This window comes from Schistocerca nitens, chromosome 11, assembly GCF_023898315.1.
Source record: "Schistocerca nitens isolate TAMUIC-IGC-003100 chromosome 11, iqSchNite1.1, whole genome shotgun sequence".
Classification (NCBI taxonomy): domain Eukaryota; kingdom Metazoa; phylum Arthropoda; class Insecta; order Orthoptera; family Acrididae; genus Schistocerca; species Schistocerca nitens.
The window spans coordinates 169,919,327-169,944,244 of record NC_064624.1 but is presented as its reverse complement, the minus strand read 5'-3'; the positions used below and the strand labels follow the sequence as shown (position 1 = coordinate 169,944,244).

Genomic DNA, 24,918 nt, shown 5'->3' with positions numbered 1-24,918 from the left:
CTGATGACCTCAGATGTTAAGTCCCATAGTGCTCAGAGCCATTTGAACCAATAGTGACTTGCCAGATGATTCCGAAAAACGAATTGTTACTATATAGGCCCTGTCTTGAATGCACTAGAAAGGAACGGAATCTACAATAAACGTTCCACATACAAATTTCCGGATGACGTCGTCATTGGAAACTCGCTCTTATAAGTCGTAAGGTCACTTTCACAGTAGGTATTTGTTCACGCTCCATATAAGTCTGGAAGCGAACATTCTGACAGCGAAACAACTAAGCCACATATACAGGATTTTACAAAAAGGTACGGCCAAACTTTCAGGAGACATTCCTCACAAACAAATAAAGAAAATATGTTATGAGGCCATGTGTCCGGAAACGCTTAATTTCCATGTTAGAGCTCATTTTAGTTTCGTCAGTATGTACTGTACTTCCTCGATTCATCGCCAGTTGGCCCAATTGAAGGAAGGTAATGTTGACTTCGGTGCTTGTGTTGACATGCGACTCATTGCTCTACAGTACTAGCATCAAGCACATCAGTACGTAGCATCAACAGGTTAGCGTTCATCTCGAACGTAGTTTTGCAGTCAGTGCAATGTCTACAAATGCGGAGTTGGCAGATGCCCATTTGATGTACGGATTAGCACGGGGCAATAGCCGTGGCGCGGTACGTTTGTGTGGAGACAGATTTCCAGAACGAAGGTGTTCGACAGGAGGACATTCGAAGCAATTGATCGGCGTCTTAGGGAGCACGGAACATTCCAGCCTATGACTCGCGACTGGGGAAGACCTAGAACGACGAGGACACCTGCAATGGACGAGGCAATTGTTCGTGCAGTTGACGATAACCCTAATGTCAGCGTCAGAGAAGTTGCTGCTGTACAAGGTAACGTTGACCACGTCACTGTATGGAGAGTGCTACGGGAGAACCAGTTGTTTCCGTACCGTGTACAGCGTGTGCAGGCACTATCAGCAGCTGATTGGCCTCCACGGGTACACTTCTGCGAGTGGTTCATCCGACAATGTGTCAATCCTCATTTCAGTGCAAATGTTCTCTTTACGGATGAGGCTTCATTCCGACGTGATCAAATTGTAAATTTTCACAATCGACATGTGTGGGCTGACGAGAATGCGCACGCAATTGTGAAATCACGTCATCAACACAGATTTTCTGTGAATGTTTGGTCAGGCATTGTTGGTGATGTCTCGATTGGGGCCCATGTTCTTCCACCTACGCTCGATGGAGCACATTATCATGATTTCATACGGGATACTCTACCTGTGCTACTAGGACATGTGCCTTTACAAGTACGACACAACATGTGGTTCGTGCACGATGGAGCTCCTGCACACTTCAGTTGAAGTGTTTGTACGCTTCTCGACAACAGAATCGTTGACCGATGGATTGGTAGAGGCGTACCAATTCCATGGCCTCCACGCTCTCCTGACCTCAACCGTCTTGACTTTCATTTATGGGGGCATTTGAAAGCTCTTGTCTACGCAACCCCGGTACTAAATGTAGAGACTCTTCGTGCTCGTATTGTGGACGGCTGTGATACAATACGCCATTCTCCAGGGCTGCATCAGCGCATCAGGGATTCCATGCGACGGAGGGTGGATGCACGTATCCTCGCTAACGGAGGACATTTCGAACATTTCCTGTAGCAGGGTGTTTGAAGTGACGGTGGTACGTTCTGTTGCTGTGTGTTTGCATTCCATGATTAATGTGATTTGAAGAGAAGTAATAAAATGAGCTCCAACATGGAAAGTAAGGGTTTCCGGTCATATGTCCACATAACATATTTTCTTTCTTTGTGTGTGAGGAATATTTCCTGAAAGTTTGGCCGTACCTTTTTGTAACACCCTGTATTAGGGAAGCTAAGTCGCTGCCAGGTAGTCAGCTTGAAAGCTACAATCGTCGCGATAACTTGAGAGTGATAAAAAGTGAACAACTGCGATTATTGGCTATTACCAGGCACTTCCGTCAGTGTTGTGCTTAGTGATGTTAGAAATATGCGGAGTGTGGCTGTGTATGTTTTAGTGCTAAGTGTACCAGTGTTGCATTTTTCAGTGCGAATAAACTGTTTATTCGAGAATTAAACTTTGCATGTGACTTGATTATATTCTACTACGTTAAAAGTGAAGGTAGCTCAAGATATCTTTAGCGCCCCCTCCTTGAGGTTTTTCTGTGTCCGCCACTGACTATATTCAATATAACGCTGCTATGCACTGCCTGCCTCGGTGCTAGAGGCTAAGTCTGTGGCTCCGTCTCAGTGCTGCGCTGGAATTCCAGTGTGCAGACTCTAACTGGCGTAACAGGCTCGAACCAACTGGCGAAACTGACCCTCCAGTCTCTTTTTTTTTTCTTTATTGTAATTTCATTCCCCTGCCCCATGGGCAGAGGAGGGCTCACAGGCTGTTCAGCCAAACGGTTTTACAACATATATGAAACTGGAATGCTTACAAAAAAGGTGGGTTGATAAAATGGGGACATAAAAGACACAGCAAATGGAGATGATGGAAGTTAAGATATACGCTAATATGGGGACATGCACAGGGGGCGACAGTTAAAAAGTTGATAGAAAGTTAATGGAACACATTTGTTCAAAAATGGTTCAAATGGCTCTGAGCACTATGGGACTTAACTTCTGAGGTCATCAGTCCCCTAGAACTTAGAACTACTTAAACGTAACTAACCTAAGGACATCACACACATCCATGCCCGTGGCAGGATTCGAACTTGTGACTGTAGCAGTCGCGCGGTTCCAGACTGTAGCGGCTAGAACTGCTCGGCCACTCTGACCGGCTGGCAATTTGTTGTACACTTAAAATCACAGGAGTCAAACACAAGTTCAAAGTGCGCCACAGTATAAAAACCACATAGAGAGTTAAAAACAAAACCACTGGAAACCACGACACTCTCAAAGAATAAAACCTGCTGGTAGGAACTTGGAGGTTGGAGAGGAAGGAAAAAGAGAGGAGAGGGGATGGGGGAGGGCGGGAGGAAGAGGAAAAAGGGGGGGACAGGGGGCGCACCAAGAGGCAGAAGATGGGTAGGGGGGAGATGAATAAGGAAGACAAGGCAGGAGGGAGTGCAGAGACACAGAGAGTACAGGAGGGGAGGGGGTGTATAAGGGTGAGGAGAGGGAGTCCTGAGGAGGAGGGGGGAGGAAGGTGGGGTTAGAGTTGGTAGATGTCAAGGCAATCATCCGGGAGGGAAAGAGGTGGAGGGTGTGGAGACGGAAAGAGGGCGGGACACAATGGTAAAGGCGCGGCAACGGGCTGGGGTGGAGAGGAAGGGAGACACCAGGGGTTGGGGGTGGGGGGATCGAGTGGGCGGACAATATACAGGATGCGGATGTTTTCAAGGAAAAGGAGGAGGTGGGGGGATGAGGTCCTAGACACTCAAGTCTGTGGCGGCAACCCTAAATACTGCCAGCTGAGAGGGTGTTGATGGCGCGTTACCAGCGAGGCTTGTCGATACTCTCGTAACCTCTATGCCACATGGTCTGCAGGTGCCAGCGTATGCCAGCACATTCTACACTCCCCCCCCCCCCTCCCCCTGAAATGCCGCACCATTAGTGACGCTGCAAACGACAGCGGGTAGGGAGACAGGACGCTGGACGTCGTGATGGGCCGGGAGCCGTGAATGTGGAGGACAGCAGACTCCTGACTGTACTCCACCATTTGGCTCGCGAGGTAACAGGAACACCTCCGAAAACTGCTGCCGGGGCACACGTCCAGACCTGAGGGTGTGTGCTGGAGCGATGATGGCGACGGCGATGGTGGGTCCACATCCGTGGAGTCGGCGAGCGGGGATGGCAACGGCGAGGGTGCATCGTCCATCTGCTACTCCTAGGGTTCCCTGGCTGCGAAGGCTGAACGGTCGCGTTCAGCCATAAATCTGGGGGAAGAAAAGCAGCAAAATCACGGGACAAATGACACGAGTGAATTTGGTTCTGGTGGCGTCAGTGCAAACCATTGGGACCTGCAATTAAGTACATACATGATCCAATGCGTTCCTGGATGCCGTAAACCCTGCACAGCGGAAAGCTATACTGGCGGACCATAAGCGGCGCCGGATGCTTCGGTGGGTGTAGCGAGTGGACCAGCATCCGATGGTGGCAGCCGTACTGAAGTTCCGCCTGTGTTGGTCCGTCTCATGTGTGGGAGCGCAAGACTCAAGTTTCACACGGGATTTGCAGTCTCCCCTCCACAATGGCCCAAGGCCGGTCACGTGATTCCACCTCCACACGGGGCATGACAAGTAAGAAGAAAGTGCCAGGCAAGTATCTTGCAGAACTCTTCAAAATTTGAGGTCGGACATTGAGCATTAACTTTCAGTCACCATCTTATTTGATTTCCCTTGACGTCTACACTCCTAATAACAACAGAAAGCCGGTAGATATTTAAATATATTTCACGCTTCCTGCCATTATGGAAACAGGGAGTGGGGATCCCGAAATATTATTCGTGGAGTCGATTGACTGATTATTAAGTACGAGGTCAAATTTATTTATCAAATTGTACAATAGTGACCTCAGATATAAATAGCATACTTAGTACAACGTAATTACCTCAAGTTAATATAATAACGACTAACAGGTTGAAGCTAGTAGAAATTGAATTGCTGCAGCAAGATCTAATCAAAAAACATTTTCCAACCTTTAACTTCCATAATATGGTTTCTGATATTCGAAGGGAAGAGGATGTTAAGACAAGAATCTTTAAAAACGACAAATACAAAACACAGAATTATTACTTTTATAAAACCATAATACAATAATCTTGATTTATCCCCTTTGTCGAAATCAAACTGGTCTTTGGATCGAGGCTAGAACCCCGTAGATGGACACTGTAGAAATCTATAATGAATAGAAAGTGATACTTCCCTTGTGCTGCAGCACGCCTCAACCACTGCCACTATCCTGTCCAGTAATTCATCAACATGGAACATGTGTATGGCGTTTTCCGTTTACAGAAGCAACAGTACACAGAGTTCATTGACACAGACAGTGCCTTCATCTACATATGGCTTAGACACTGACTGCAATCCAAATTGTAGTTTTGCAACAGTAGAACAAGCGCCACTAACCAGTCTCTATGCCCGCCCGGTTAGCCGAGCGGTCGAAAAAATGGCTGTAAGCACTATGGGACTTAACACATGAGGTATTCAGTCCCCTAGACTTTGAACTACTTAAACCTAACGACATCACACACATCCATGCCCGAGGCAGGGTTCGAACCTGCGACCGTAGCAGCAGGGCGGTTCCAGGCTGAAGCGCGTAGAACCGCTCGGTCACAGCGGCCGGCGGAGCAGTCTAACTATCAGCTTTCCGGAGCGGGAAGGAGCGCCTGGGCCCGGCACGAATCCGCCCTGCGTCAAGGTCCGGTGAGCCAGCCTGTCATTGGATGGTTTTTAGGTGGTTTTCCATCTGCCTCGGCGAATGCTGCCTGGTTCCCCTTATTCCGCCTTAGCTACAATATGTCGGCGATTGCTGCGCAAACAAGTTCTCCACATACGCTTACACTAACATTACTCTACCATGCAAACATAGGGGTTACACTCGTCTGGTGTGAGACGTTCCGTAGGGGGGTCCACCGGGGGCCGAACCGCACAATAACCCTGAAAGAGTGGTTCGGTGTGGGGCGGCGGAGGGGTGAAGCGGACTGCGTTAGTCGTCGTGGGGTTGTGGACCACTGCGGCGGCCGGCCTGGGTAGCCGAGCGGTTCTAGGCGCTACAGTCTGGAACCACACTGCTGCTATGGTCGCAGGTTCGAATCCTGCCTCGGGCATGGATGTGTGTGATGTCCTTAGGTTAGTTAGGTTTAAGTAGTTCTAAATCTAGGGGACTGATGACCTCAGAAGTTAAGTCCATAGTGCTCAGAGCCACCACTGCGGCTACAGCGGGGACGGAGCCTCTCCGTCGTTTCTAGGTCCCCGGTTAACATACATACATACAACCAGTATCTGGGCTAGTGATGGTAAACGAAACGTGTGGTAACGCCGGTTCACAACGTAGACTGTGTGCAAAGACCAAGCAAAATGCCTTCTTTCCTTGGTCTGTGAGCTGTGTGGTGTTTACGGACCTGATACTACATTGCGTGTAGGAACGTCGTGAATGTTGTGACTGTCAGGTGCGACAGGGATGCTTCCACAATAAGGACACAACGTATTAACTGAAAGTTCAACATGGATGTCGGAAATTTGGAAATTTGTGGTATGGTCTGATGTGACTAAACTGCTGAGGTCATCGATTCCTAACCTTACACAACACTTAATCTAACTTAAACTAACTTACGCTAAGGACAAAACACACACACACACTCACTCACACTCACACTCACACACTCACACTCACACTCACACTCACACACCCAGACCCATGCCCGAGGGAGGACTCGAACCACACACACCACACACACACTCACACACCCAGACCCACGCCCGAGGGAGGACTCGAACCTCCGTCGGGGGAAGCCGCACGGCCTGTCACAAGACGTCTTAAGACCACGCGGCTGCCCCCACGCGTCTCGTGGATGTCGAATGGATATGGTGTTTTATAGGTACGAGAACACGAGTTCCATTTGGAAGGTAACCTCAAAACTACTCCAAAAAACACTAAGCAATATGTCGAAAACCTTACGCATTCCGTTCTTCTTCCGTTCTTTAGGGAGAAAAGCCATCTTCAAGTGCGGACACTCCAACCCAGTATCCTTCTCTGAATGAAAATAAACGTAACAGTGATTTAATCTTAAGTGTAACAATCGGTAAGGAAACCGTAGATGGGACTGCACCTGTTCAAATGGTTCAAATGGCTCTGAGCACTATGGGACTGAACTGCTGAGGTCATAAGCCCCCTAGAACTTAGAAAGACTTAAACCTAACTAAACTAAGGACATGACACACATCCATGCCCGAGGCAGGATTCGAACCTGCGACCGTAGCGGCATCGCGGTTCCAGACTGTAGCGCCCAGAACCGCTCGGCCACTCCGGCCGGCTGAACTTCACCTGTAATGAAGGTTATAACGTTAGATTTAGCAGTGGTCACCTTCACAATGATGAAAGGCGAATAAACGTAAATGAAGAGATCCCACTGCAAAATGTGTGTACCAGTGATGTACAAAATAACATTCCTGTACCAGATAAAAATCTGTTATTCAAAGGGAGGCCAAAAAGGGAACGGAAACGAAGTACAAAAACCACCACAGGGAGACTAGGAAAAAATGTCGCATCCAAAACAAGCGCTATTTTACTCAAAGAAATGTCCTTCAAGAATCTACAGCGTTCAGGCATTACCTCTGCCGTTGCAAATGTTTGGAAAAAGTAGGAGAGGACAATGCTATGAAAGAACTTGACAGATTTTGTAGTGTTGAATCTCATGATGTTCAGCATTTAGTGATTTACTCAATGGTTTTTGAGTTTGACACAAAACAGAAGAGTCTGAAAACATCAACCAACAAAAGTTCAGTAGGCTACACGAACTGTGTGGAGTGGTTGTATGTAAAATGTTCTTTCCACAAACGTTCAGGATATCAAGTTGTAAAGTGAATAACACTTTACAAAATAATAAACGTCCTGAAGGAGCCGCGTTTGTCATGGAGTGGGTGATGGAAAAATAAAATTGATGACACCCGTGTATAGGACGTAATTGAAACCGCTGATGAAGTCCCAAAATACAGAGGGGTCCAAAAAATGTATCCACTGTTTAAAAGTCCAAAACTTGCAAACTAATTGACGGAGTTGTCTCATTTTTGGTGAAAGTGTAACTTAAAGTACAACTTAAAGGTATCACTGTAGGTGTTCGAAATGGTCACCATAACATCTACACACAAACGATGCCGCCGAACTGCAGCACGAACTACTGACTGCAACGTGTTCAGTTGGATATTTGCACACGAATGTACGATGGATTCTCGGAGTTCATCCAATGTGCGTGACTTTTGTCGATAAACGACGTCCTTTAGTGTTCCCCACAGGTAAAAGTCCAGAGGAGTTAGGTCTGGGGAACGTGGTGAATACTCCACAGCACCTCTACGGCCTATCCACCTTCCTGGTAGATTCTCGTCGAGATACGCCATAACACGATTTTGGTAGTGGGCTGGGACACCATGTTGTTGAAAGTAAACTCTTCCGTCTCCATACATGTCTCGGATGGCAGGTAAAATGGATGTCTGAAGCTTCTGAAGGTACACCTCACCGGTAACTGTTCCGTCAAAGAAGAATGGCCCAATGGTGCCCCGGTAAGACAACCCACAACACACATTTACTCGTGGCAAATTCACGGCTTTGTCTGCATGGACGTTAGGATTTTAGGCGGCCCAGTAGCAATTGTGGCGATTTACTGTACCATTGAGTTTGAACTGTGCCTCATCAGACCACACAAACATCTCTGCAAACTCTTCATCGTTGCGCACCATGTTAGTAAACCACTCGCAGTACTCCATTCTACGGTCTGGGTCGTCCTCGTTCATTGCGTGTAGCAATCGTGGGATGTAGCACTTACACTTAACTGTCTTCAAAATTCGCCGAACACTTGAGCGATTCACTCCAGTTTCACGGGCACACTGTCTCACAGACTTCTGTGGTGAGCGAGTGAATTGTTGTAAGACACGACGGGAGTTAGCTGGACTTGTTACTGTTACAGGTCGTCCAGAACGTTGTTTGTGTACATCTTTAACACAGCCTTCGGGTTCAAATTTGTCTCTAATGCGACGAATCGTTCAACGTGTCGCTGCCTCTATTTGATACTCATTTCGCCATTGCCGTTGAACCTCATTAATGTTTTCGTACTTATAATACCACTTCAAAACTGACTTCCTTTCATCGAATGTAAGCCTTGCGCCAGCCGTGTTTACTCCAGTAACTAGGTGCAACTAAGAAGAAAACACTGACTATCTGGTGACTGTCATCTGACAAAACAAAACAACGCAATACAACGCTTGTGTGGCGATTTCCGGAACTACAGATTATACACTACAAAAGATGAGACAACTCCGTCAATTAGTTTGCCAGTTATGTACATTTAAAGAGTGGATACATTTGAAACTTCCTGGCAGATTAAAACTGTGTGCCGGACCGAGACTCGAACTCGGGACCTTTGCCTTTCGCGGGCAAGTGCTCTACCACCGAGCTACCCAAGCACGACTCACGCCCCGTCCCCACAGCTTTACTTCTGCCAGTACATCGTCTCCTACCTTCCAAACTTCACAGAAGCTTCATATCAGCGCACACTCCGCTGCAGAGTGAAAATCTCATTCTGGAAGCATCCCCCAGGCTGTGGTTAAGCCATGTCTCCGCTATATCCTTTCTTTCAGGAGTGCTAGTTCTGCAAGGTTCGCAGGAGAGCTTCTGTAAAGTTTGGAAGGTAGGAGACATACTGGCAGAAGTAAAACTTTGGGGAGGGGGCGTGAGTCGTGCTTGCGTAGCTCGGTGGTAGAGCACTTGCCCGCGAAAGGCAAAGGTCCCGAGTTCGAGTCTCGGTCGGGCACACAGTTTTAATCTGGCAGGAAGTTTCATATCAGCTCACACTCCGCTGCAGAGTGAAAATCTCATTCTGGTGTGGATACATTTGTTTGGACCCCTCTGTATAAATCTGTTGTTCTGGCGTAACCACAAGCGCTGGAACGAAGAAGAGCGCACGACCAGAGAAGGCGGTGAAACGACGTCAGCCAACAGCGCGCTGACCAGGACGTCACCACTAGAGGAGCGGCATTAGTGGACAGCATTCACAGAGTCTTTGCACGACCTAGCAGAGTGTGCTACGAGAACAGTTATTAGTGAGCCACATCCATTGCTTGTCTGTATTTTGTCTATGACGAACAACATTACTGTTTGCATGTCTCCCATCGCTTGCGACACTTGTTCTAAATACAAAGTTAAGCATTGTCAATCTGCTTTATTGAAATAAAACTATTAATGTTATTTGCTTTAATTGTTGTACAACATTCCGAGAACGCGGCATCCCTTAGGCCCCTTACACGAGAAGAGTGGGTAAGACCCCACATTTCGCAACGAGGACTCAAAATCTGTAATGTTATTTGCAATATTGCAATTGTTTCGTGTTTCATCACAGTCAATACAGTCAATAAAAGATACACCGATGCTACAGTCACTACAGTTTTTTTTTTTTTTTTTTTACTTTTCGCATGTTTTTCAACAGTATTTAACTTATAATTACACTCGTGCTCATAAGGATAATGCTGATACATGGTGAAACAACGCTCTGGTTGGCGGTTTGCGGGTTTAAATCACCTCGGGGTATGACCGTGCGGTGCATTTGTCCTGCGGTCGTCGCACGGTGGCACTGGCAGCAGTCCACATACGCAGATGTGTGTTGGTGCGTGTCAGAGGACGGTGCAGCGAGTAAGTGTGCAGACGTTTTCAGACGTCCTAATGGTTACTGTGTGTTGAAAATGGCTCAAAGAACACATATTGATGACGTTATGAGGGCTAGAATACTAGTGCGACTGGAGGCTGGTCAAACACAGCAGGTCGTAGCACGGGCCCTCCGTGTGCCACAAAGTGTGATCTCAAGATTACGGCAACGATTCCAGCAGACAGGAAACGTGTCCAGGCGCTACAGTACGGGACGTCCACAGTGTACAACACCACAAGAAGACCGATATCTCACCATCAGTGCCTGCAGACGGCCACGGAGTACTGCAGGAAGCCTCGCTCTGGACCTTACTGCAGCCACTGGAACACTTGTCTCCAGACACACAGTCTACAGACGCCTGGACAGACACAGTTTATTCGCCCAGAGACCTGCAAGGTGCATTCCACTGACCCCTGGTCGGAGAGCCCATAAAGCGTGGTGTCGAGAACACAGCAGATGCTCATTCGAACAGCGGTCCCAGGTTATGTTGATGGACGAGTCCAGGTATAGTCTGAACAGTGATTCTCGCCGGGTTTTCACCTGGCGTGAACCAGGAACCAGATACCAACCCCTTAATGTCCTTGAAACGGACCTGAATGGAGGTCGTGGTTTGATGGTGTGGGATGGGATTATGATTGGTGCACGTACACCCCTGCATGCCTTTGACAGAGGAACTGTAACGGGTCAGGTGTATCAGGACGCCATTTCGCACCAGTATGTCCGCCTTTTCAGGGGTGCGGTGGGTCCCACCTTCATTCTGACAGATGATAATGCACAGCCCCACCGAGCTGCCATCATGGAGGAGTACCTTGAAACAGAAGACATCAGGCGAATGGAGTGGCCTGCCTGTTCTCCAGACCTAAACTCCATCGAGCACGTCTGAGATGCTCTCGGCCGACATATTGCTGCACGTCTTCTAACCCCTACACTTCAGGAGCGCCGACAGGCACTGGTGAAAGAATGGGTGGCTATACCCCAGAAGCTGCTCGACCACCTGATCCAGAGCATGCCAACCCGTTGTGCGGCCTGTATACGTGTGCACGGTGATCATATCCCATATTGATGTTAGGGTACATGTGCAGGAAACAGTGTCGTTTTGTAGCACATATGTTTCGGGACGGTTTTCTCAACTTATCACCAATACCGTGGACTTGCAGATCTGTGTCGTGTGTTTTCCCTATGTGCCTATGCTATTTTGTGTAGTGCCACGTTGTGTGGCACCACATTCTGCAATTATCCTTCATTTATGAGCATGATTGTAGTTTGATTTTTATTTAAGCTCCAATTCCGATAAAGTGACCCCCATAAAGTTCTTCTAGACTATGAAAGGCATGTGGTTTATTAATGCTTTATTGTTATTATAGGCCTAAGGCACAGTTCAGCTGTATGTAATGAGATGACAAGACTTCGAGGTTTTTGTCTATTCATGCATAAGAAATGATTGCGAGCAGGAATTAAGTATAAGTAGGCTAACGACCAGTTTTGGTAGTTTTAGTTTGGTTTAGAATTTAATTACGTGGAAGTTCCACTACTAAGTGAAATTATAATAGCCCTTCGTTGTTACAAAAAATTGGGTGTGTAGAACAATACATAAGTTTTTAATGTAATAGAAACTTTGGGCTCCTTTGTTACCCATGACATTTTGGCAGTTGGTCTAGTGGTACACAGTACTGTCCACTTCTTGAAGACAAATTGCCTCAGGCGACCAGCCACACCGTGCCTGCCACATGTCTGGCTTGCCCCACTCTGATCAACCACTGCCTCTTTGCCACTGACCACTGTGCCAGAGCACCTCCGGAGGTTCCAGGCCCTAGGATAGGCCATTGCCCCTCGATGCAACTATCTAAAAATGCCAACACTGCCAAATGTCTTGCTACAGTGGTAGCATCACTTTCTGTCAAATCTACTACTACTACTACTACATAATCAGGCCCAGTGGACCGCACGCATCTACAAGTTTCCTCCTCCACTGTATTCTGTCCATTGCTGCTATCCGCCATTCGTCCACATCTATTGATACTTGGTTGTCCAATCCCTCCGACGCTTCTTGGGTCTCCCTGGCGGTCTCTTTCCTGTAGGTGTGAAATCCAGGAGCTTCCGAGGCCATCTGTGATCCTACGTGCGGGCCACATGACCGGCCCGCTGCATTCGTTTGGCTTTGACAGTTCCTGCTGTGTTGGGCTGTTGGTATAGTTCCTCGAGCTCTCGGTTGTATCTGATCCTCCATTCCCCTGTATCTGCATCCAGAACCAGACCGAAGATCTTCCGAAGCACTTTTCTCTCAAAGACGAGGAGCTTATGGAAGTCCTGTTTCCGGATACTCCACATCTCACTGCCATATAGAACAACAGGCTGGATCAGGGTTTTGTACAGTCGAATCCTGAAGTGTCTGGAGAGATTTGGACCGAAGCAGTTGTGCTAGGCTGTGGTAAGATCGGTTTCCTGCTTGTATTCTGGCATTGATCTCTGCTTCACATTTCTGTCAAATCACCAAAGTTAAATGCTGTCGGGCTCAGCTACACTCGGACGGGTGAGCGTCCGGGTCTGACGAGTGCTGTCAGCAAGTGGGGTGCTCTCAGCCAGTGTGAGGCCGATTGAAATCCTACTCGATTGAGGATTAGCAACTCTGGTCACGAAGGCTGACAACGGCTGGGAGAGTGGTGTACCGACCACATGCCCTTCCCTGTCTGCATCCAGCAATGACTGTCAGCTGAGTTAGGAGCCAGTTGGTACTATTGGGCTCTCCAATGTCTGTTCAGATGGAGTTCATGTTTTCTGAACAAAACAAGAAAATAAAACAAATCAGGAAAAACTGGTCAAATGTTTTGTGGAATGATTTGTCCAGCAGTAAAAAGTAAAGTAGATTTGAGAAACATTTATCCACCAATGGAACGATCTCGAAATCATATACGAGGGGCGTTTGCAAAGTCCGAGAGATGGCACCACCGGCGCGTATCGAGGTCATGTTTAGTTAGTAGCGTCTTTGGAAAGAACGCACACCAAATTTTAGCCATATTGGTTTATTTCTTTGTGTTTGGCATTCGTGTAAATCAAGGAAGTCGAGTCATTCTCAAAAAATGGACGAAAAAGAATTTCGAGTGGTTATTATAAATTACTTTATGAAAGGCAAAACGTCTCAGGAGACTAAAGAGAAGGTTGATAAACATTACGGTGACTCTGCACCTTCGATTAGAAGAGTTTATAAGTGGTTTCAAAATTTTCGGAGTGGCCATATGGGCACAAGTGATGCTGAACGTTCTGGACGCCCTGCGGAGGTTACGACTCCAGAAATCATTGATAAAATCCGTGATGTGGTGATGGATCATAGAAGAGTTAAGGTGCGTGAGATTGCTAGTGCTGTGGGGATCTCGAATGAATGGGTACATAATATTTTGCATAAACATTTAGACACGAGAAAGCTATCCGCAAGATGGGTTCCGCGATTGCTCACGCTTCACCAAAAGCGGAATCGTATGAAGTGTTGCAAGGATGGTTTTCAGCTGTTGAGGAAGAATCCGTAGGACTTCAAGCATCGTTTCGTCACTGTGGATGAAACATGGATACATTACTATACTTCTGAGACCAAACAACGATCTAAACAATGGGTTACCAAGGGAGAATCTGCACCAAAAAACGCGAAGACCAGTCCTTCGGCCGGAAAGGTTATGGCGACTGTCTTTTGGGATTCACAAGGGATAATTCTCAAAGACTGTCTGGAAAAAAGTAAAACTATTACAGATGCATATTATTCATCTTTATCGGACCGTCTGAAAACTGAGTTGCAAGAAAAACGCCGGCGATTGGACCGTAAAATAGTCCTTTTCCATCACGACAATGCACCAGCACACACTTCAGCAGTTGTGGTCGCAAAATTAATGGAAACAGGATTCCAAGTCGTTTCACATCCCCCCTATTCTCCAGACTTTGCTCCCTCGGACTGCTATTTGTTCCCCAATTTGAAGAAATGGCTGGCGGGGCAAAGATTTTATTCAAACGAGGAGGTGATTGCAGCAACTAATGGCTATTTTGCAGACTTGGACAACTCCTATTATTCGGAAGCGGTCAACAAATTAGAACAGCGTTGGACGAAGTGTACAAGTCTATAAGGAGATTATGTCGAAAAATCAAAAAGGTTTACCCCAAACGCGTAAGTAGTTTTTGTTTTTGCACGGACTTTTCAAACGCCCCTCGTACAGCAACTGAGGTGCCCGAGCTTGAATTTTGAAGCCGCAGCTATTTTGTATACAAAAAGACGCATTCATGTGATACTTGAACTTACAATTCTCAGTCGGCACCACAGTTTCTGTACACGATTTCCAGCACCATCAAAGGCGTGTCAAGTTTCTCTTTAAGCTGTTCCCTTTGTTTTAAACAGATCATTTTTAGAAACATTTGACCTTCTCATAACTACTTATACACTGAAACTGCTAAACCTGCCTAATACGAGGGCCGTTCAGAAAGTAACCTCCGGTTGATTTAAAAAAATACACCAAGTTAAATAAAAATATTTTAATATATACATCTTACAACTACATCTTTGCACTATTTTTCTACATAGTCTCCATAGCGATTGAGGCACTTATCGTATCTCAAGCTTTGAAATTCCTTCTGCATAAAAATCACCCGCTTGTGCCTGGAGCCAGCCTGTGACCGCATCTTTGAGCTCTTCGTCGTCATCAAACCGCTGTGACCCGAGCCATTTCTTCAAATGCATGAAGAGGTGATAATCACTTGGCGCCAGGTCTGGGCTGTAAGGTGGACGGTTGATAACGTCCCACTTGAAGGACTCAAGAAGGGCCGTTGTTCTGCGAGCAGAGTGAGGACGGGCGTTATCGTGCAAAAAAACGATACCGGAAGTCAGCATACCACGGCGTTTGTTCTGTATAGCCCGTCGTAACTTTTTTATTGTTTCACAGTACACATCTTGATTAATGGTCGTACCACGTTCCATGAATTCAACCGACAACACCCCTTTGGCATCCCAAAACACCGTTGCCATCAGTTTTCTGGCAGAAAAATCTTGCGAGGCTTTTCTCGGTTTGGTAGGCGAATTTGAATGTGCCCACATCTTTGATTGTTCTTTTGTCTCAGGGTTCACGTACTTAATCCAGGTTTCGTCACCGGTCACGATTCTGTTTAACAATGGTTCTCCTTCGTCCTCATAACGTGACAGAAAGTCTAATGCAGAGGCCATTCTTTGAGTTTTGTGGTGGTCGGTAAGAATTTTGGGCAGCCATCGTGCACACAACTTACGGTAACCCAATCTTGCTGTCACTATCTCGTACAAGAGAGTCTTAGAAATCTGTGGAAAACCAGTAGACAACTCCGACATTGAGAAACGTCGATTTTCACGAACTTTTGCATCAACTGTCTGAACGAGTTCGTCAGTCACCAATGATGGTCTACCACTCCTCTCTTCATCACGAACGTTTCCTCGTCCACTTTTAAATAAACGTACCCATTCACGGACAACACCTTCACTCGTAACTCTCGGTCCGTACACGGCACAAAGCTCACGATGAATAGCTGCTGCAGAATATCCTTTGGCTGTAAAAAACCTTATGACAGCACGTACTTCACATTTGGCGGGGTTTTCTATTGCAGCACACATTTCAAACTGCCACAAAAACTAAACTAGCGCAGGTACGACGTTCACTCGACCACGGCTTGATGCCAACTGACCTGTTGAGTGCGTGAACGCACAGATGGCGTCGCTACTCCCCCCACAACCCGCACTGTGACCAATCGGAGGTTACTTTCTGAACCGCCCTCGTATAATGTAGGGTCCCCGTGAGCACGAAGAAGTGCCGCAACACGACGTTGCATGGACTCTTCTAACATCTGAAGTAGTGCTGAAGGGAAACGACACCATGAATCCTGCAGTGTTGTCCACAAATCCGTAGAGTACTAGGGACTGGAGGTCTCTTCTGAACAGCACGTTGCAAGGCATCCCCAAATATGCTCAATAATGAAACTTCCTGGCAGATTAAAACTGTGTGCCCGACCGAGACTCGAACTCGGGACCTTTGCCTTTCGCGGGCAAGTGCTCTACCATCTGAGCTACCGAAGCACGACTCACGCCGGGTGCTCACAGCTTTACTTCTGCCAGTATCTCGTCTCCTACCTTCCAAACTTTACAGAAGCTCTCCTGCGAACCTCGCAGAACTAGCACTCCTGAAAGAAAGGATATAGCGGAGACATGGCTTAGCCACAGCCTGGGGGATGTTTCCAGAATGAGATTTTCACTCTGCAGCGGAGTGTGCGCTGATATGAAACTTCCTGGCAGATTAAAACTGTGTGCCCGACCGAGACTCGAACTCGGGACCTTTGCCTTTCGCGGGCAAGTGCTCTACCATCTGAGCTACCGAAGCACGACTCACGCCCGGTGCTCACAGCTTTACTTCTGCCAGAATCTTTACTTCTGCCAGTATGCTCAATAATGTTCGTCTCTGGGGAGTTTGGTGGCCAGCGGAAGTGTTGAAACTCAGAACAGTGTTGCTGGAGCCACTCTGAAGCAATTCCGGATGTGTGAGGCGTCGAATTGTCCTGCTGGATTTGCCAAAGTCCGTCGGAGTGCACGATGGACATGAATGGATGCAGGTGATCAGACAGGATGCTGTAACAATAAGAGTCAAGATAGAGGTAACGGAACTTGAATAGCGTATTTGCCTCTATTGGTTACGGTAGAGAGATCGATCTTTCGGTCCTGTCTGTATATTTATATATAAATATTGCATGAATAAAGGCTGGGCGAGTGTAAAACTATCGTTAAAAACGCACGCCGCACAATTTGTTACGATTTGGTCGGTCATAATATTATTATTATTATTATTATTATTATTATTATTATTATTATTAACATGCTTTTGAATACAATTAAAATATAACGGCGATACCTGTTTAGTTCAGAATGGTTCAAATGGCTCTGAGCACTATGGGACTTCTGCGGTCATCAGTCCCCTAGAACTTAGAACTACTTAAACTTAACTAACCTCAGGTCATCACACACATCCATGCCCGAGGCAGGATTCGAACCTGCGACCGTAGTGGTAGCGCGGTTCAAGACTGTAGCGCCTAGAACCGCTCGGCACTCCGGCCGGCCTGTTTAGTGTTATTGGAAATAATATGTAGTAAATTAATGAGTAAGGTAGCCGATCCTATAAGAAGAGGTAAAATTGAGCATATTGAGGTGTTTTGGTTTATATCGACGAAGTTGATGATACGGCATCATTTTTTTTTTCGTTTACATTTTTGAAATAAACAAGTAAAGAACTGCTAATTGTGCGTAGTGAAAAAATATAGGGGCGAGGTTTAAATAACTATGGTATACAATCGGAGTAACAGAAGGACATTTAGTTACACGAAATCGTGGATAGCGAAGTGTGGTCATTTAATTGAGCACACATACAGGGCGGTCAATTCCGGGATAAATGTATACGCATCTCACGAGACACGCGGTATTGAGACCGTTTTTTTAAATTATATTGCGGAGAGCGGGCTCCAATTCATGAAAAGGAGAAAAACGTTAACTTTTATGCGAACTCTTAATAATTGCTGATCGGAGAGAAAAGTGTGTAATTGTCTTATGCCCAACAAACATTCGTCTAGGCGGTGGATAAACTAGAAGAGTCAATTAGAAAATACTGTATCATTATCATTGGCTGTAGGTGTCGAGCAACCAAAACTGTTCGTCAAAGGATTTCGATGGAACTTATGAGTTAGGGTTCAGGCACTCGCATATCCTCCACGTCAGAGTGTGAATGAGTGGTGAATGCGAAATAAAACTGTGAACAAAGTCACGTTAAATAAAACAGAAGAAACAAGACAGTTTGGTCGTATCTGTTATTATTCCACAAACTATAACATTTCTTATCGTTGTACGAAGCCTTTATAGACGATCTTTATGACTATTTGCTTCGAAGGGATCTCGTTGCGTTTTGGGGACCTGGTCAAGAGGGGGTAGTTGGTAGATCCTAACTACTGCAGCTATTCTGGAATCAGGTGCTACCGTGACCATTGTGTGTTGTCAATGACTTAAGGTTAATACGAGGTGCATTCAAGTTCTAAGGCCTCCGATTTTTTTTCTCCGGACTGGAAAGTGATAGAAACATGCGCATTGCTTTAAAATGAGGCCGCGTTCATTGTCAATACGTCCCAGAGATGGCAGCACCGTATGGCAGATGGAATTTTACCGCCAGTGGCGAGAATGAGAACTGTTTTAAATACTTAAAATGGCGACGTTTTCCTTACTTGAACAGCATGCAATCATACGTTTTCTGAATTTGCGTGGTGTGAAACCAATTGAAATTCATCGACAATTGAAGGAGACATGTGGTGAGGGAGTTATGGATGTGTCGAAAGTGCGTTTGTGGGTGCAACAGTTTAATGAAGGCAGAACATCTTGTGATAACAAACCGAAACAACCTCGGGCTCGCACAAGCCGGTCTGACGACACAATCGAGAATGTGGAGAGAATTGTTTTGGGGGATCGCCGAATGCCTGTTGAACAGATCACCTCCAGAGTTGGCATTTCTGTGGGTTCTCTGCACACAATCCTGCATGACGACCGGAAAATGCGAAAAGTGTCATCCAGATGGGTGCCACGAATGCTGACGGACGACCACACGGCTGCCCGTGTGGCACGTTGCCGAGCAACGTTGACGCGCAACGACAGCAGGAATGGGACTTTCTTTTCGTCAGTTGTGACAGTAGTGGTCAAAACAGACTGCTAAAGAAGCCTTCGCCGCTGCCATGGAATCGTGGCGTCAGCGTTGTGAAAAATGTGTACGTCTCAGGGCGATTACGTCGAGAAGTAACGCCAGTTTCATCGATTTCGGGTGAGTAGTTAATTAGAAAAAAAATCGGAGGCCTTAGAACTTGAATGCACCTCGTATATCTCATGCTCTAAGATCGACGCGCCTTTCCACTTGGTATAACGGTGCCTCACGGCAACAACGACAACGACAACGACAACGACGAAGGAAGATGCGGTAGAATGCTTACGTACATGTCACCTGTGAGGGTCGTATCTAGACGTATCAGGGGTCACACGTCACTCCCACTGCACACGCCCCACACCAGTATAGAACTTCTACCAGATGGAACAGTCCCCTGCTGACATGCCGGGTCCATGGATTCACGAGATTGTCTCCATTCCAATACATGACCATCCGCTCGATACAATTTGAAATGAGACTCGTCCGACGAGACAACATGTTTCCAGTCATCAACAGCCCACTGTCGGTGTTGATGGGCCCAGGCGCGGCGTAAAGCTTTGTGTAGTGCAGTCGGCTCCGAAAGCCCATATCCATGCCGTTTCGTTGAATGGTTGTTGATAGCCCTGCATTGAGATATTCAGCAATTTGCGGAAGGGTTGCACTTCTGTCAGGTTGAACGACCTCTTCAGTCGTCGTTGGTCCTGTTCTTGCAGGATCTTCCACCGGCCGCAGCGAGCTCGGAGATTTGATGTTTTACCGGATTCCTGATATTCAAGGTACACTCGTGAAATGGTCGTACGGGAGAATCCCCACTTCATCGCTGCCTCGGAGATGCTGTGTCCCATCGCTTGCATTCCAACCATAACACCACGTTCAAACTCACTCACATCTTGATAAACTGCCACTGTAGCAGCAGTAACCAATCTAACATCTTCACCAGACACTTGTGGTTTTGTGTGAGCGTTGCTACCGTAGCGGGGTATTCTGCCTGTTTACGTATCTCTATATTTGAATATGCGTGCCTATACCTGTTCATTTGGCCCTTCAGTGTGTAACATACTTTTTTGGCATAACAAATAATTTTAGGGCAATGCATTATAGACCTAAAAGTAAAGTTATAACAATTAATTGAATGATGTATTATCAGGACATCATTAGACGGTGTAATAAATTAATTTAGTTATCGATAAGCCCAGTCAACTGACTCTCTCTCATAATCGTCCATCCTTTGTTGCAGCCCAGACGGCCACGCTTGGAGTGTGGGACTATGTGGTACTGGTGGCAATGCTGGTCATATCCATGGGCATCGGTGTCTACTACCGCTTCACAGGCGGTCGCCAGAAGACCACTCAGGTAGGTCACACCAAAAGAAGAAGAAGAAGAAGAAGAAGAAATCATGAGCGCGCTGCGATGGTACCTAACAATTACTGCTTGTATAGTTTCTCTTCCAAACACTTCCCATACGTGCAACCCAGTCGAGTCTTTACCTGTGCGCTTCAGGTACTTGGGCTATGTATGGATCTGTTTGAAAAAGAATAGCTCGATTTAGTAAGAGGGTGAAGCCGTGCACGTCTGTTTTCATGCCCCGCACCTAATTCGCTGCAAATACACTACTGGCCATTAAAATTGCTACACCAAGAAGAAATGCAGATGATAAACGGGTATTCATTGGACAAATATGTTATACTAGAACTGACATGTGATTACATTTTCACTATCACAGCACAGGCCTACAATGATGTTTTAAGCACCTTCTTGCTTCCCATTGTTGAAGAGCAATTCAGGGATGGTGATTGCATCTTTGAACACGATCGAGCACCTGTTCATAATGCACGACCTGTGGCGGAGTGGTTACGCGACAGTAACATCCCTGTAGTGGACTGGCCTGCACAGAGTCCTGATCTGAATTCTATAGAACACGTTTGGGATGTTTTGGAACCTCTCCTCAGTGCAGCACTCCGTGAAGAATAGGCTGTCATTCCCCAAGAAACCTTCCAGCACTGGATTGAACGGATGCCTGCGAGAGTTGAAGCTGTCATCAAGGCTAAGGGTGGGCCAACACCATACTGAATTCCAGCATTACCGATGGAGGGCGCCACGAACTTGTTAAGTAATTTTCAAACGTGTTAATGTCGGGATAGCAGCTGACAACGACCTCGTTCAGGTAGTGGTAGGGGCAGTTGATAGTTAAGTGGAACACACTCTGTGTTGACATTCCTGTCTGCCTCAGCAGTTGTGCTAGAGCAACATTACTCATAGTGGTTGCTATGTTCAAATTAAGGGCTGAAGTGTCATCACAAAGCATATTCCCAAGGTATCAAAGTGTCATGCATGTAAGTGGTCAACAGCAAGCGGTAGATGCTACAGTAGAGCGAGAGTAGATCTGTGGTACTGTCTTGCTTAAGACAGCAGGAGCATTGAGATGGACATGTGCTGTTTGTGATTCCTGTCACTCAATCAGTCTGAGATCAAAGAGAGTTCAATGCAAAGTGGTATACGTACTGCCACAGGTGTTGCAGTAAATGTAGAATTCAAAACATACAAAATAATTATTTGTAAAATTGTGTTGCATAGTCTCCAAACATTAGTCAGTACTATTTAAGTACAGTGATACTGTGCGTGGTACTCCCTCCCACCATTGACAAATATTCCATTAAAACTGTTCTCTGCCATGCCATATAAATCCTGTACTGATTTCTGATATGTATTTCCGTATACTAGCATTTGGACAGAAACAGGCTTGAACAGTCAATCTCCTTATTTATGTCAGAGCTTAAAACGGTTCTTTTTAGAGGAGAAAGATGTAAAAGTTTCTCACAAATGTTATGTACTCGCATATATCCATACTGATAAAAGAATCTTCACTAAGTTTGTCAGGACGTTTGTTAATTACTAAAGGCCATCCTTTCAAAGTTACCAGTCTTCCATTGTATATTCTGTATTCAGGATGAACTAATCTAATCTCCCACACATCACACCTGGAAATGTATAGCAATGCTGATTCAGGAGATGAATGACAGAGTATCTTCATTCTGGACGGGTTATAAGTATCGTAGAAGAGAAACAGTTCGACCCACTGATATACCACCGTAACACCCTCAGATATCCACTACATTAAGAGCGATCTGCTTTCAAAGCTTCCTTGATACACAGAAGAGCAAAGAAACTGACTAATATCTCAAGTAGTGCTGGACGGAACTGACACCACGAATCCTGCAAGGCTGTCCATAAATCGGTAAGAGTCGAGGGGGTGGAGATCTCTTCTGAACAGTACATTGCACGGCCTCCCAAATATGCTCAATAATGTTCATGTGTGGGGAGACTGGTGGCCAGCGGTAGAAGAGTGTTCCTGGAGCCACTCTGTAGCAATTCTGGACGTGGGGGGTGTTGCATTGTCCTCCTGGGATTGCCCGTCGGAATGTACAATGGACATGAATGGATACAGGTGATCATAGAGGATGTTTATGTACGTGTCACCTGTTAGAGTCGTATCTAAACGTATCAGGAAAACCATATCACTCCAATTGCACACGCCCCACACCATTACAGAGCCACCACCAGCTTGAACATGCAGGGACCATGGATTGACAAGGTTGTCCCTGTACCTGTATACGTCCTTCCCTTCGACACAATTTGGAACGAGGCTCGTCCGACCAGGCAACATGTTCCCAGTCATCAGCAGTCCAATGTCGGCGTTGATGGGCCCAGGCGAGGCATAAAGCTTTGTGTCGTGCAGTCATCGAGGGTACACAAATGGGACTCTGGCTCTGAAAGCCAATATTGATGATGATTTGTCGAATGTCGTGCTGGCACTTGTTGATGTCCCAGCACTGCAATCTGCAGCAATTTGCAGAAGGGTTGCAGTTCTGCCACGTTGAACGATTCTCTTCAGTTGTCTTCAGTCCCAGAGATGGAAGTCTGACAGAGCCATATCAGGTGAATAAGGTGGGTGTGTCAACATATCATACCTTAATTAGTGTAATTTTGCCATGGCAAAGGCATGCGTTTTCTATCCAGTGTCAAGAGTCGCGGGGCACCCATCTTGCAGATAGTTGTTTCATTTCTAATTCTTCTGTTGAAATACCAGGTGATCAAAAAGTCATTATAAATTTGAAAACTGAATAAATCACGGAATAATGTAGATAGAGAGGTACAAATTGACACACATGCTTGGAATGACATGGGGTTTTATTAGAACTAAAAAAATACTGAAGTTCAAAAAAGTCCGACAGATGGCGCTTCATCTGATCAGAATAGCAATAATTAGCATAACAAAGTAAGACAAAGCAAAGATGATGCTCTTTACAGGAGATGCTCAATATGTCCACCATCATTCCTCAAAAATAGCTATAGTCGAGGAATAATGTTGTGAACAGCACTGTAAAGCATGTCCGGAGTTATGGTGAGGCATTGGCGTCAGATGTTGTCTTTCAGCATCCCTAGAGATGTCGGTCGATCACGATACACTTGCGACCCCAAAACCAATAATCGCACGGACTGAGATCTCGGAACCTGGGAGACCAAGCATGCGAAAGTGGCGGCTGAGCTCACGATCATCATCAAACGACGCCCGCAAGACATCTTTCATGCTCTAACAACCCTACCACAACAACGGTCAAAAATTATGATTGTAGCGTTGCTCACGCTGCTAAATATTCCATTTTCAGGCAACAACAAAGTTATATTATGTGGCAGATGTCATTAGAGCACAGTTAATAAAGTCATTTCTTGAAATAATGGATAAACTAGGCATTCATCTTTTCGTGTTTCCCACGCTGGTCTCGTTGTGAACTCATGACTCAATCGTCGAAAATCTAGGTAGTGATGATTCCAAGCTCGGATGCAAAGAGGCCTAGGTGATATAATGCGATATTCAAAAGTTTTATAGATGTGTTTCACAAACCATTCTTGAAGGTTAAACTTTTGCAAGTTAAGACAGTGGTGATGTAAAAAAGTAATCAGGACTCCGAATTTAAGTTACACTTCTTTTTTATTACTTTTGTTGCAACATCACTTCACAATATATAAGATATTCGAAAATATCTTCCTCACTGTTGAAGTTCACATTTCATAAACTGACTACAATTTGCGTCTTTTCAACATGACGACCAAGACTTGACTCTCTAATAACTGCTTACGCGCCCAAAAATCAGAGTTACATGTACGTCAAAGATCATAGTGACAAAAGAAAGAATACACACAAGAATAATATAATTGCAATATAAACATATCGATGAATCAAAGTAGCTCTACATTAATGAAATCAAATCTGCATGTTGTCACAGAAATATGTTAACTACTTTACAGAAACACAGTAGAATATTGTTGGTATCGAGAGGTTGAGGTGAGGTGCTGTAATGGTTACGTAATTCAAGTACCACTACAATGCGTCTAGCAGTATGGGGTAGTTGTAATAAAACCCCATGTCATTCCAAGCTTGTGTGTCAATTTTTGCCTCTCTATCTACATTATTCCGTGGTTTATTAAGTTTTCAAATTTATACTGACTTTTTGATCACCCGGTATGATATCCCCTTTCATATGTGGCAAGTGTGAGCAATGACCATGTTGCAATGATTTCTGGAGTAGTGACACATAGTGGCTGACCACTGCGCGGATCATCTTCTAAGCTCTCCCGAGCAAATTTAAATTCATTTGCCCACTTGGCAACAGTTGAATATGAAGGAACAGAGACCCCCAGTGTATTCTGGAAATCGGCATGAATGTCCTTTGATTTCATACCTTTCTTTACGAAGTATTTAACCACTACTCTAATCTCGATTTATTTCCACCTTCGCAAGTCACTACGCGGGAACAACAA

The 24,918-nt window shown here is 45.8% G+C and overlaps 1 protein-coding gene across 13 annotated transcripts in view; it reads left to right on the top strand.

The window, feature by feature from the left end:
* The window catches only part of LOC126213498 (putative sodium-dependent multivitamin transporter), a 1,462,669-nt gene that overhangs the window by 295,836 nt on the left and 1,141,915 nt on the right, over nt 1-24,918 (top strand). For all 13 annotated transcript variants that reach the window (XR_007541198.1, XR_007541196.1, XR_007541195.1 and 10 more), the window contains exon 2: nt 20,336-20,451. Coding sequence is in view for 9 of the 13 variants with exons in the window: in XM_049941335.1 (XP_049797292.1) it covers nt 20,336-20,451 (116 nt within the window). In the remaining 4 variants the exon portion in view is untranslated. The remainder of the gene's footprint in view (nt 1-20,335; nt 20,452-24,918) is intronic.